The sequence below is a fragment of the Corvus kubaryi genome, unplaced genomic scaffold (assembly GCF_017639235.1).
Source record: "Corvus kubaryi isolate FWS band 111438036 unplaced genomic scaffold, C.kubaryi_AGA036_p1.0 119, whole genome shotgun sequence".
NCBI lineage: Eukaryota > Metazoa > Chordata > Aves > Passeriformes > Corvidae > Corvus > Corvus kubaryi.
Window position 1 is genome coordinate 217,389 of NW_024580655.1, and position 12,353 is coordinate 229,741.

At 57.3% G+C, this 12,353-nt stretch overlaps 2 protein-coding genes across 5 annotated transcripts in view; both read left to right on the top strand.

Annotated features, from left to right (window-relative positions):
• The window catches only part of CGN (cingulin), a 14,996-nt gene extending 6,593 nt beyond the window's left edge, over nt 1-8,403 (top strand). For all 4 annotated transcript variants that reach the window (XM_042026524.1, XM_042026435.1, XM_042026356.1 and 1 more), the window contains exons 5-20: nt 254-351; nt 718-829; nt 1,140-1,331; nt 1,937-2,085; nt 2,324-2,465; nt 2,576-2,722; nt 3,116-3,322; nt 3,537-3,794; nt 4,236-4,406; nt 4,504-4,665; nt 5,230-5,319; nt 6,033-6,116; nt 6,791-6,909; nt 7,268-7,376; nt 7,642-7,805; nt 7,941-8,403. In XM_042026524.1, the coding sequence (XP_041882458.1) occupies nt 254-351; nt 718-829; nt 1,140-1,331; nt 1,937-2,085; nt 2,324-2,465; nt 2,576-2,722; nt 3,116-3,322; nt 3,537-3,794; nt 4,236-4,406; nt 4,504-4,665; nt 5,230-5,319; nt 6,033-6,116; nt 6,791-6,909; nt 7,268-7,376; nt 7,642-7,805; nt 7,941-8,064 (2,328 nt within the window). In that variant the 3' untranslated portion in view covers nt 8,065-8,403. The remainder of the gene's footprint in view (nt 1-253; nt 352-717; nt 830-1,139; nt 1,332-1,936; nt 2,086-2,323; nt 2,466-2,575; nt 2,723-3,115; nt 3,323-3,536; nt 3,795-4,235; nt 4,407-4,503; nt 4,666-5,229; nt 5,320-6,032; nt 6,117-6,790; nt 6,910-7,267; nt 7,377-7,641; nt 7,806-7,940) is intronic.
• A 1,244-nt stretch (nt 8,404-9,647) lies between these two features.
• The window catches only part of SNX27 (sorting nexin 27), a 42,790-nt gene continuing 40,084 nt past the window's right edge, over nt 9,648-12,353 (top strand). The window contains exons 1-3 of the mRNA XM_042022638.1: nt 9,648-9,756; nt 11,291-11,398; nt 12,172-12,338. Of these exons, the coding sequence (XP_041878572.1) occupies nt 9,715-9,756; nt 11,291-11,398; nt 12,172-12,338 (317 nt within the window). The 5' untranslated portion in view covers nt 9,648-9,714. The remainder of the gene's footprint in view (nt 9,757-11,290; nt 11,399-12,171; nt 12,339-12,353) is intronic.

Sequence of the window (12,353 nt, forward strand, 5' to 3'; positions counted from 1 at the left end):
GGATTTGGGGTGAATTTGGGGTGGATTTGAGGTGGATTTGGGATGGACTTGGGATCCCAAATCCCATCCCTGAGGGAGTGAGGAGCAGATCTCTTCTTTCCCATTTTTTTGGGATCAGTGATCCCAAATCCCTCATTTATGGGAAACGCTGGGGTGCCCTTCTGGGCTGGATTTGGGATTTTTGGGTGGGACGTCCCCAATGTCCCCAACGTCCCCAATGTCCCCAACGTCCCCAATGTCCCCGATCTCCCAGAATTCCGTCGGGGCTCCGGAATCGCCGCAATCCCAAATCCAGCGGCTCCGGGGGGCTCTGGAGAGGAAATCCCAGGAGCTGCAGCGAAGCTTGGCCGAGTAATTGGGGTCCCTTAAAGGGTTGGGGACATCTCTGGGGTGGCCCTTTGGGGGGTTGGGGTCACCGTGGGACCCCCGTTGTCCCTTCGGGATGGCCCTAAGTGGTCAGGGATGGGGCTGACCCCATAAACCGCCCTATAACTCCCACAGCCCCTACAGATCACAAAGCCGCCCCCACAATCCCCTTAACCCTCAAAGACCCCATAACCACCCCTAATCCCCCCTAAGCCCCAAAGACCCTCTAGAACCCCAAAAATCACCCCAGTGCCCCCAAAGACTCCCCCATACACCCCCGAAATCCCCTCATAACCCTAAAAAACCCCAAAGGCTCCCCCCCCAACCCCATTAACCCTTTATTTCCCGCAGGCTGAGCGAGCTGAGATCCTCCAAGGAGGAGCTGGAGGAGCGGCTGGGCCACCTCGAGGGGCAGCTCCACCTCGACCCCAAAACCCACCCCGACACCCAGAGCCTCTACCAGGTGCCTCCAAAACCCTAAAACACCTACTTAAAACGCTAAAAACCCCCAAACCCTCTAAAACCCCCCGTAAAACCCCTCAAAACCTCCTAAAAATGCTAAAACCCCACCAAAAAACCCCTAAAACCCCTAAGAACCTCCCCAAACCCCATAAAAACGCTCAGAACCACCCCACAACCCCCTAAAATCCCCCCCAAACCCCCTCAAAACCTCCGCCGACCCTCCCCATACGCCCCCGTAGCCACCCCAATTCCCCCGAAGCGGCCCCAAAAGGCCCCCACGAGCACCGACGCGGCTTTTCCGGCGTTCCCAGGAGCTGCTGGAATCGCGGCAGGAGCTGGAGGAGGTTCTGGGCTCGCGGCGGCGCCAGGAGCGGGAGCTGGCGGCGCTCAAAGGGGCCCTCAAGGACGAGGTGGCCGCGCACGACCGGGAGCTGGAGCAGCTGCGGCTGCAGTGCCAGGGGGACCTGGAGCGGCTCCGGAGGGGCCTGGAGGAGGCCTCGGAGGTCGGGAATTCCGGGATGGGTGCTGGGGTGCCAGAATTCCCGGTTTAAGGGGTTCCGAGCTGGATTTGGGGTCATCGTCCCGCTCCAAATTCGTCCCGTTGGGGAATCACAATTCCGGCCCCATTTCTGCAGGATTTGGGCCCCGGAAAGGGTCCTGGTGTCCCAAAATTCCTGGCTGAAGGAATTCTGAGGGTCCTGGGCTCCCAAAATGCCCACTTTCAGTGGTCCTGAGGTGGATTTTTTGGGGTCCCACTCCCAGGGATGTTTTTCCCAGGAATTCCCACCCCTCTGGCTGCAACCAGCGGGTAAAATGGGAGTTTTTCCCATTTTTCCATCTGGGAATTATCCCAGGAACAGGGCTTTTCCCGGGGTTTTCTCCCCATTCCAGAGGGGCTTTTCCCAGGGTTTTCCCCCTCATTCCACAGTAGTTTTCCCCAGCTTTTTCCCGTATTCCAAAGGGTTTTTCCCAGTGTTTTTCCCCATTCCAGAGGGGAAAATATCAGGAAAAGCCCCTCTGGAGATTCCGTGGGATCAGCGCTGAATTCGTGCGTATTTTGGGTGGAATTCCCTGAGAATTTTTTTGGGATCTCGTCACTTCCGTGCAGGAAAAATCCAGCCTGGAGTCGGAGCGGGAAAAGTTGGGAACGCTGGTGCGGAACCTGCAGCGGGAGCTGGAGGAGAGCGCGGAGGAGACGGAGCACTGGCGGGAACTGGCCCAGAAGAACAAGGAAGAGCTTCGGAATTCCAAGCAGGAGTGAGTCCTGGAGCTCCAGGAGCTCCGAATTTGGGGATTTTCCAGGATTTTCCACCCCAAATCCCAAAAAACCCAGGGGATGGGGCGGGATCTGGAGCTCTGGAAGGTTTGGGAAGCTCCAAATTTTGGGATTCTTTGGGATTTTCCACTCTAAATCCCAATAAAATGGGGTTGGGGCTCTGGGATCTGGGATTGGGATTTTGGGATAAAGGGGATTTCGGGGGTTTTTGGGATCCAGGCTGCTCCAGGCAAAGCTGGAGCGGGAGGAATTCGAGGAGGAGCTCCGGGAACTCCGGGAACGCTTCCAGGCCACTCGGGAAGATTTGGATCAAGCTCGGAGCTGCGCCGCGGATCCCAAAGTGCTGGAGGCGCTCCGGAAGGTGGGAGAAATCCGGGATTTTTTCCTCAAAATTCAGGATTTTTCCCCCGAGGATTTGGGATTTTTTCCCCCAAAGTTCAGGATTTTTTTCCCGCCTCTCTGCCATCCCAGGAGCTGCAGGAAGCGCGGGAGGAGCTGGAGAAGGAGCGGGAGCTCCGGGCATCCCTGCGGGATGAGGTTTCCAACCAGGAGCTGGAGCTGGAGAGGCTCCGGAAGGATCTGGAGAAGCTCCAGGAGGAGCGGGATGAGGCCGCCAGGGTGAGGGTTGGGCACAGGGAAGGGATTCCCGGGGTGGGATTTGTTGGAATTGGGAATTTGGGGCCCTGGGGGTGCTCGTTGTGGGGTCAGCCCAAACTATCCCAAAAAAATCCCAGAAAATCTCCCAAAACTCCCACAAAAATCCCTAAAACCCCTCTGGATCCACCTGCTGTGGACTCATCCCAACGGATCCAACCCCAAACCCTCTGGATCGACTCTACATCCCAATGGATGCAGCCCCAAATTTTCCCCCAAAAAATCCCTGAAAAATCCCACCAAAATCTCCCAAAAATCCCTCCCAAAATCCACCCCCCAAATGCTCCTAAATCTCCTAAAAATCCCACAGAAATTCCCACAAAAATCCCCAAATCCCTCTGGCTGTGCCCCCCCCAGGCCCGGCTCTCCCTGGAATCGGCGCGGGAGGCGTCGGAGCAGGCGCGGAAGGTTCTGGAATCGCGGCTGGGGGAGCTGCGGGAGCAGCACGAGGAGCTGGGCCGGGAATTCCAGGGCCTGGAATCGCAGCTGAAGGAATCCGAGCGCCGCGGGGAAAACTGGGAAGGGGCCCAGGCCCGGCTCCGGGAGAAGGTGGCCAAACTGGAGGTACCGGGATTGTCCCGGAAATCCCACAGATCCCTTTGGATCCACCCGCCACGGTCTCATCCCGATGAACCCAACCCCAAACCCTCTGGATCTGCTCATCCCGATGGACACAGCCCGAATTTTCCCCTAAAATCCCCTGGATCCGCCCATCCCGAGCGATCCAACCCCAAACCATCCCCCAGAGCCCCCGGCCCCAGCGGCTCCCTCTCCGCAGGCCGAGCGCCGGCGCCTGGAGGAGTCGCTGGGCGAATCCCAGGAGCGGGAGCAGGACCTGCGGTTATCCCAGAGATCCCTGGAGGCGCGGCTGGAGGAGGCGGAGCGGGGCCGGGCGCGGCTGGAGCGGGAGCTGCGGGATGCGGCATCGGCGCTCCGGGACGAGCAGCTCCAGCGGGAGCAGCTCCGGCGCTCCAAGGCCGAGCTGGAGGAGCAGAAGCGGCTCCTGGATCGCTCCACGGAAAAGCTCAACAAGGAGGTTCGGGAAGAGATTCCGGGGCTTTTTGCCGTGGAATTCTGGGGGTTTTCATGGAATTCTGGGGTTTCCCCATCCCGAAATCTCCGGTTTGTGGGATACCGAGTGCCGGGACACCTGGGATTGGGATCTCTGCGATTCCCCGGTTGGGTTTGGGGAGAAATCCAGGATTTCGGGCCTGGATTTGGGATTTTGGGCCTGGATTTGGTTTCCCAACACCTGGAATGGGAATCTCCAAGATCCCTCTTTGGATTCGGGCACGGATCCAGAATTCCAGGCAGAGCCATTTGGGATTTACCCTTCCCAAAATCCTGGAAAACTCCATAAAACCCCGGGATCACCATCCCTGATATCCCAGACCCCAATCCCATTTTTTGGGATCATCCAGGCTGTTCCCTCCATCCTATAAAATTCCCAATCCCCCAATTCCCGTTTTCCCGGCAGCTGGAGCAGATGGCGGCGGAATCCCAGAGCTCCCTGGCCGCGCTCCGATCCCAGCTGGAGGAATTAAAGGAAAAATCCCGGCGGGAACTCACGGATTCCCAAAAAATGGCCAAGGACCGCGGCACCGAGGTGGAAAAAATCCAACAAAACCTCGGGAAGCTCCAGGATGAGGTTTGTTGGGAATCAGACCCACTTTCTCCATGAGTTCTGGGAATTTTCGGGAAAAATCCAGCTGGGAATTTTTGGGGAATTCCCATTTTTCCCGCAGGTTTCCCGGCTCAAGCAGGCGCTCCAGGAAAACCAGGAAGAGCGGGATCAAATCCTCCTGGATAAGGAGCTGCTGCTCCAGAGGCTCCAGAACCTGGAGCAGGAGCTGGAAAACCGGAAGCGATCCCAGGACGAGCGAGCCCGGCATTCCAAGGCGCTGGAGGTGGGAATTCCCGAAAAATTCCCGGGAAAAATTCCCCAAAAATTCCCTTGCAGTGCTGGGGATGGACACGGAGGGGCAGAGCGGGGCCGGCATTCCCAGGGCCGGGAAAAGCCGGGGTGGGGCTGCATTCCCGAAGGTTTTTAGGGTCTGGGGGTTCCCGGTGTTTCCCCGCATTCCAATGGATTTTTTCCCGGTGTATTCCTGCATTTCCAGAGCGGCTTTTCCCGGCTTTTTCCCATATTCCACAGGGTTTTTTCCCATTTTTTTTCCCATATTCCACAGAGTTTTTTCCCATTTTTTTCCCCATATTCCAGAGGGGTTTTTCCCGGTGTTTTCCCCCCATTCCAAAGGGTTGTTCCCCCATGGATTGGTGGGAGCTGCCCTGTCCCACATCCCAACACCCCCCAAATCCCAGGACCGTTCCCAGATTTTTCCCAGGATTAAACCACTTTTCCCACAAATCCCTTTCCCTCCGGAATTCCAGGATGTTCCCTCTCCACCCCCTCATTCCCTCGGGATGCCCAAGCCCCAATCCGCCCCTTTCCCATCCCGAATTCCCGGCAGGACAAATCCAAGCGCCTGGAATTGGAGCTGGACGAGGAGCGGAGCTCGGTGGAGCTGCTGACGGAGCGAGTGAACCGGAGCCGGGATCAGGTAAATGCTGGGAATTCCAGGAATTCTCATCCCGGGAAAAGTCGGATCCTCTGGGAATTCCAACCCCGTTAATGAATCCTCAAGGATCCATCCAAAAATTCCAGTCGGGAATGGTCAGTTGGGCGGGAATGGGGACTGGAACAGGTTGGGAAAGGGGAAAAAAGATTCCCAAAAGAAATTCCCAGGAATTTTTTGTTTGGGCAGGAATTCGGGGATTAAATCCTGACAGACTCCAGGCTCTTCCCAACCTTTATTCCCTACTTTTTCCCAAAAATTCTGAGGCATAAAATGGGTCCTTTTCCCATTTTTCCATCCGGGAATCGCCCCAGGAATGCTTTTCCCAGGAATTCCCACCCCTGAGGCCGTGACCAGGGCATAAAATGGGAATCTTCCCAGATTTTCCTGTTTTTCCAGCCGGGAATCACCCCAGGGGATCCTTTTCCTACAAATCCCAGAGCATCCCTGCGGATCCAACCCCATTCCCGAAATCCCAGTTCCACCAGTTTAACCCCTCCACTGGAAAACCCAATCCCAGCTTCCCTGGAATTTTCTTTGGGAATGACCCCAAATTCCTCCTTTTTGTGGGGGTTTGGAGTCACCGATTCCCGTGGGGTCGGGAATTTTGGGATGTGCTGGATCCCGGTGCTTCGGGGTGAGGAAAATCCATGGAAAATCCATGGAAAATCCAGAATTTTCCGTGTCCTCATTCCCAGATCGACCAACTCCGGGCGGAGCTGCTCCAGGAACGCTCGAGCCGCCAGGACCTGGAATGTGACAAATCCTCCTTGGAGCGCCAGGTGCGGAAAATTCCGGGAAAAGCCACGGATCCAGCCCCAAATCCCGGCGGGAATGGCCCAGAGGGATCCTTGATTCCATGAGGAACTCCAGGAAAAGCATCCCCGGGAATGGAATCAGGATTCCGAGGAGTTTTCCTGCTTTTCCTGCTTTTCGTTCTCCTTTCCAAAATTCCCAATCCTGATTTTTGGGGCTCTCTGCCCTTTCCCAGGGCTTTTCCCACAGAATTCCCACTTTTCCCAGCGCTTCCCATCCCTTCTCCTGCCAGGACTCGCCTTCCCAATCCGTCATTCCCTAAGGAGCCAAACGTTTTGGGATCCAGCCTCTCTGGAGCCATTCCCATTCCCACTGGAATTCCAAGAAAAACACAGAGGAGTTGGCACTGATTCGTGGGAATTTTTTTGGGGAATTTTTTGGGATTTAAGAGCCGAAATCCACGGGATTTGCAGGGATGAGGATCCCAGCGCAGGAAAATGGCGTCGATCCCGATAAATCCCAGAATTCCCAGTTTATCCCAGTTAATTCCCATTACACAACCCCGGCTCCTCCTTGGAAAACCCTTCCTGACTCACGCGTTACATAAGGAATTCCTGGAATTCCCCGCCCTCCCCTTTGGGAAACTCGGAAAAAATGGGGAAAAACCCGGGATAATTGGGGTTTTTTTGGGAATTTCCAGAATAAGGAGCTGAAGAACCGGCTGGCCGCTTCCGAGGGGCAGCAGAGGCCCGGGAGCAGCGTTTCCCAGCTGGAATCGCAGCTGGAAGAGCTCCGGGATCAGCTCCAGGTGGAGGAAAGGTACCGGATCCCAAATCCCAAACCCCAAACCCCAAATCCCAAATCCGGGGGGTTTTTTGGGGGCGGTTTCCCCCGGAATGGTTTAAAAGTTGTTGGGGTTTTAATTCCACGGGAAAAGGGAGATTTCTGGTGGTTTGGGGTGGTGCAGCTTGGATTTGGGAGGCGTCCATGGAATAACCTGGGCCAGGCTCCGGGATTTATCCCAAAGATCCCATTAAAGCAGCCCAGGGAATCCTGGACTGGTTTGGGATGGAAAAGATCCCCACAGATCCAAGGGCAGGGACAGCTCCCACCATCCCAGGCGGCTCCAAAGGATGGGAAGTCCACGGAATCCCCTCTCCCACCCCATTTGCCGTAGGGAAAAGAACGTCCTGCTCTCCTCCAACCGGAAGCTGGAGCGGAAAATCAAGGAATTGTCGATCCAGATCGACGACGAGCGGCAGAGCAGCAGCAACCAGAAGGACCAGGTGGGTCGGGAATCCCCCCCGGAGCTTCCAGGGATGGGGAATCCATGGAATAACCCGGGCCAGGGTCCGGGATTTAACCCTAAAATCCCATCTGAGCCAGCCCTGGGGATGCCGGAATGGTTTGGGATGGAAAGGAACCTTAAACCCCATCCAGTGCCACCCCAATTCCAAGGGCGGGGACACCTCCCCCATCCCAGGCTGCTCCAGCCTGGCCTGGGGCACGGCCAGGGCCCCATTCCCAATCCCAAATCCCTGGAATTCCCAGCTGAGCCTGCGCGTGAAGGCCCTGAAGCGCCAGGTGGACGAGGCCGAGGAGGAAATCGAGCGCTTGGAAAATTCCCGGAAAAAAACCCAGCGGGAGCTGGAGGAGCAGCACGAGCTCAACGAGCAGCTCCAGCAGCGCCTGAAATCCCTGGAAAAGGAGGCCTGGTAAGGAAAATTCCTGCCTGGAAAAGCCCGGAACCCATGGAGAAGGTCCCAAATCCATGGGAAAGCTCTGGAATCCATGGGAAAGCTCTGGAATCCGTGGGAGATCGAGGGCTGAGGGGGTTTTCCCGTGCGCAGGCGCAGAGCCGTGGATTCCGCGCTCCAGGACGAGCGGCTGAGCTCGGATGAGGAATTCGGCTCCGGCCCCTCGGCCATCGCCTCCCTGCTCAACGAGGCCAACCTGCAGACCAGCTCCTGCTGATTCCCGGGAATTCTGGCGGCATCAGCACCGGGATCGGGTCCGGGATTGGTGCCGACCTGGGATCAGCGCTGGGGGCAGCCCTGGAATTCCAGCCGGATCAGTCCTGGGATGCGGCTGCTCCCTGGGAAAAAATTCCCAAAGCGAGGGCATGAAGGAAGACGGGGCGGGACCCCCTTGGGGACACTTTGGGGACACTTTGGTCCCCTCCAGGCGGTGGCTCTGGAGGCTCCGAGGTCCCCATGGGAATCCAGGGATTTCCCGGCTCCGGGGATTTTTATTTCCAACCCCCCCTTGGCCTCCTCCCGGAGCTGTTGGAATAAAATCCAGCGGTTTAAAGGCCGTGGGTTCTGGAATTTTTTGGCAATTCTGGGTGGGAATGCTCGGGAATTGTCGGTGGGGGGGTGTTCGGGAATTCTCGGGGGGAATGCTTGGGAATTCTCGGTGGGAATTCTCAGGGATTCCTGCGGTCAATGCCCGGGATATCCGGGTGGGAACTCTTGGTCACTCCTGTCCCCTGTGGTCCCCTCTGGCCATGTCCCCCCTGTGGTCACCGCCCAGGGAGGGCCGTGCCCGCTGCCCCCGCCGGTGCCACCCCCGGTGTCCCCCGGTGTCCCCGCCCCGGAAGGGCCGTGCCCGGTGCCCTCCCCCGGCCCGGGCGCGTCCCCGGAGGTGCCCCCGGACCGGCCCGGCCGGTCCCGCCCCGGCTGCTCCCCGGTGCCCGCGCTGTCCCCGCGCTGTCCCCGCGCTGTCCCCGCGCTGTCCCCGCGCTGTCCCCGCCCCCCCCGTGCCTCAGTTTCCCTCGAGCTTTGGGGACATCCCGGGGACAGCGCGGCCCGGAATTCCCAATCCCTGAACTTCCCTGGAATTCCGCTCTCCCGACCCCGCCGGGGATGTCCCCAAGGTGTCCCCAAGGTGTCCCCAAGGCGCGCTGAGCTCACGGCACGGGAATGTCGCAGCTGGGACACACCCGGGCAGTGCCAGCCCCGGGCGGGCGGGGACACTGCGGTGGCACGGCCGCGGCTGCCAGCGCTTGGCGCGGCTTCGGCACGGCCGGGCGCGGCTTTGATGTGGCTTGGCACGGCTTTGGTGCGGCTTGGCACGGCTCTGGGGACACGCCCGGGCTGGGCCTGGCACGGCTCGGGCCCTGGCATGGCCGGGCAGGGCCGGGCACGGCTTTGGCACGGCCGGGGCGGGGCTTTGGCACAGTTTTGGCACTATTTTGCCAGAGTTTTGCCCCAGTTTTTGCAGTTTTTTGACAGTTTCTGCCTGGCATTGGCACGATTCTGATTGTCCCTATTTCTTGGCCCTGTTCAGGTATAGCTTTGACTCGCTTTCTTCCCAGTTTTATCCCAAACTTCTGGGCCCAGTTTTTGCCCAGTTTTATCCCAATTTTGCCACAGCTTTTTCACGCTTTTACCCCACTTTCTCCCAACGCTTTTATCCCACTTTCCCCCCACTTTTCCCCGGTTTTCCCTCATTTCCCCCCCTTTTTGGGGCGTGGCCAGGTGGGCATGACCAAAAATGGGCGGAGGGGGGCGTGGCCTGAGGGGGTGTGGTCGATGTGGGCGTGGCCTCGGTGGGCGTGGCCTCGGTGGGCGCGGCCCCGCGCTCAGGTGAGGCGGGCGCGGCCCCGGCAGTCGCGGCGGGGCCATGAACGGGCTCCAGGGCTGGGCCGCGCTCCTCGAGACCCCGGTGAGACCCCCCCGGATTCCCCCCCTCCCCGAATTTCCCCCCCCCCCCGAATTCCCGGATCCCTTCCCCAAAATCCCCGGATCCCTGCCCCGATTCCCGGATCCTTCCCCAAAAATCCCCCGGACCCCTCCCCAAAATCTCGCCGGGCCTCTCCTTCCCCCCCTTCCCGGAACTCCCGGGGTGTTCCCGCCCTCCTGGGAGGAGTTTCGGGGGGTCCCAAACCTCTTTGGGATTCCCGGGACCCCTCCCCAAATTCCCGGATCCTTCCCCAGATTCCCCCGATCGCTTCTCAAATTCCCGATCCCCTCCCCAAAATCCCCGGGCCTCTCCTTTCCCCCATTCCCGGAATTCCCGGGATCTTTCCCCTTCCCGGGACAACCTTCGGGGGATCCCAAATCCCTTTTTCCTTTGGGGGGGGGGAGGGAGCCATATTCCAACCCCGACCCCATCCCGGGATTTTCGGGAGCTTCCCGGCCCCTCCAAGCGCCCCAAATCCCGGGATTTTGGGATCCCCCCGTGCAAATCCCGGGAATCTCTCCCAGCTCGATCCCAAAAATCCCAACCTCCCCCCGGCCCGCCGGAGCCGCTCCCGAAATCCCGGTTTTTTCGGGAACAACGAACCCCTGGAGCGGCTCTGGGGGGCGCGGCCATCCCGGAGTTTCCCAGCTGGGATTTGAGGAGTTTTCCCCGATTTTTTTCCCTCTTTTCCCGGTTTTCCCAGCCGGGCCTTGGGCGGGGCTGGCGCCTTCCCAAAAATCCGGCCCCGCGCCTTCCCGGTGCCCCAAATCCCGGGAAAAGGGGGTTTGGGGCCACAAATCCCAACGATTCGGGGTTTTTTAGGGATTTGGGAAGCTCTGGGACTTCTCCCGGGATTCCAGGCCGCTTTTCCCGGTTTCCCGAGGATTTGGGGGTGACTCAGCTCCTCCCGAAGGAAATTCCTCATTCCCGGCTGCTTTTCCAGCCTTATAAGGAGCGGTTCGGGATAATGGGTGGATAAAGGCGCTTCCAAGGGCCGGAAATTCCCCAAATTCCCCAAATTCCCCAAATTCCCGGGGTTTAAAACCCCCGGGGGCTCGGGTCAGGCCCGTTCCAGGCGGGGAGAGAATTCCCAAAGGTTGCAAAACACCGGGAATCTCCCTCTGGGATTCCAGGATGGGGTTGGGATTTTGGGATTCCCTCCCCTGGAATTTTTGGGATTCCCTCTCCCTCCAGCCGAGCTTTATCCCAAAAATCGTTTGGAATGCTGGAAGAAATGGAGGAAGACATTGGAAAATCGGCTTTGGAATTCCAGGAATTCTGGGAATCCCATCCAGCCTCGTTCCCGTGGGATCCAGCTCCTCTTTGGGATATTTGGGACCTCCAGGATTTCGGGAATGCCTGGAGCTGGGAAAAATTTCCCAGTTAATTCCCAAAATTCCCATTTCCCAGTTAATTCCCAAGAAAATTCCCCATGGGCCGGGCTGGAAAAGCTCCTTGGGATGAGAATTTGGGAATTTCGGGATTTTTCCGGTTCAAGGCAGATTTTTCCCAGCAGGAGCCGAGCATGAGGCGCCCCACGGAATTCCCGGAATTCCCCATCCCGGAAAACTCCCCGACTTCCCTGGAAAATTCCGGAGGTCCCAAATCTGCCTGGAATCCGGAGGTGAGTCTGGGAATTTTTTCCCAAAACTGCGGAAACTTTTGGAAAATCCCCCCAAAAAAATCCAGATCCGGCGTCGCTTTTCCTTCCCTTCGTCCATCCCAACCCCGCCGGAGAAAAGCGGGAAGGGTTGGATTTATCCCGGATTTATCCTGGGATTATCCCGGATTTTTCCCCAGTTTTCTTCCCCAATTTATTCCGGAATTATCCCAGATTTATCTTGGATTCATTCCCACGTTTATCCCGGATTCATCCTGGATTTATCTCGGATTTTTCCCTGATTTCTCCCGGATTTTCCCCTGGATTTATCCTGGGTTCATCCCGAGTTTATCCCATGTTTTTCCTATATTTTTCCCGGATTTTTCCCTCGTTTCTCCTGGATTTCTCCCGGATCGATTTTAGAGCGGCCTCAAATTAAACTGAAATTTCCAATAAACCTCAAACTTCAGCCTAAACCTCAGGATTTTCAGGGCGGCCTAAAATTAAACTTGGGATCAAATTTAAAATTCAACTTAACATTCAAATTAAGCTTAAACCCAAACTTAAACCTAGAATCAAACTGAAATTTAAACTTAAACCGAGAACTCAAATTAAATTTAAGCTTAGAATTAAGCTGAAAATTCCACTTAAAATTAAATTTAGAACTCGGAGTCAAAGCTGGAATTAAACTTAAACTCAGTCTTGGGACTCAGCCCTGCCCAAGGCCGCCCCGGAAATCGAGGTTTTAGTTAAACTTTAACCTAAAACCTGAACTTTAAGCCCGGTTTAACCCTCAGGAGGCCGGGCCGGTGCTGAGGCTGCGCCTGCCCAGAGACCCCCCCGGGGAGCCGCGGCCCAAGCAGAAGGTGCAGAAAAACGGGAATTCTGGGGGGGAAAACGGGAATTCTGGGGGGAAAACCGGACCCGGCCTCCTGAGGGTTAAACCGTGCTTAAAGTTCAGGTTGTAGGTTAAAGTTTA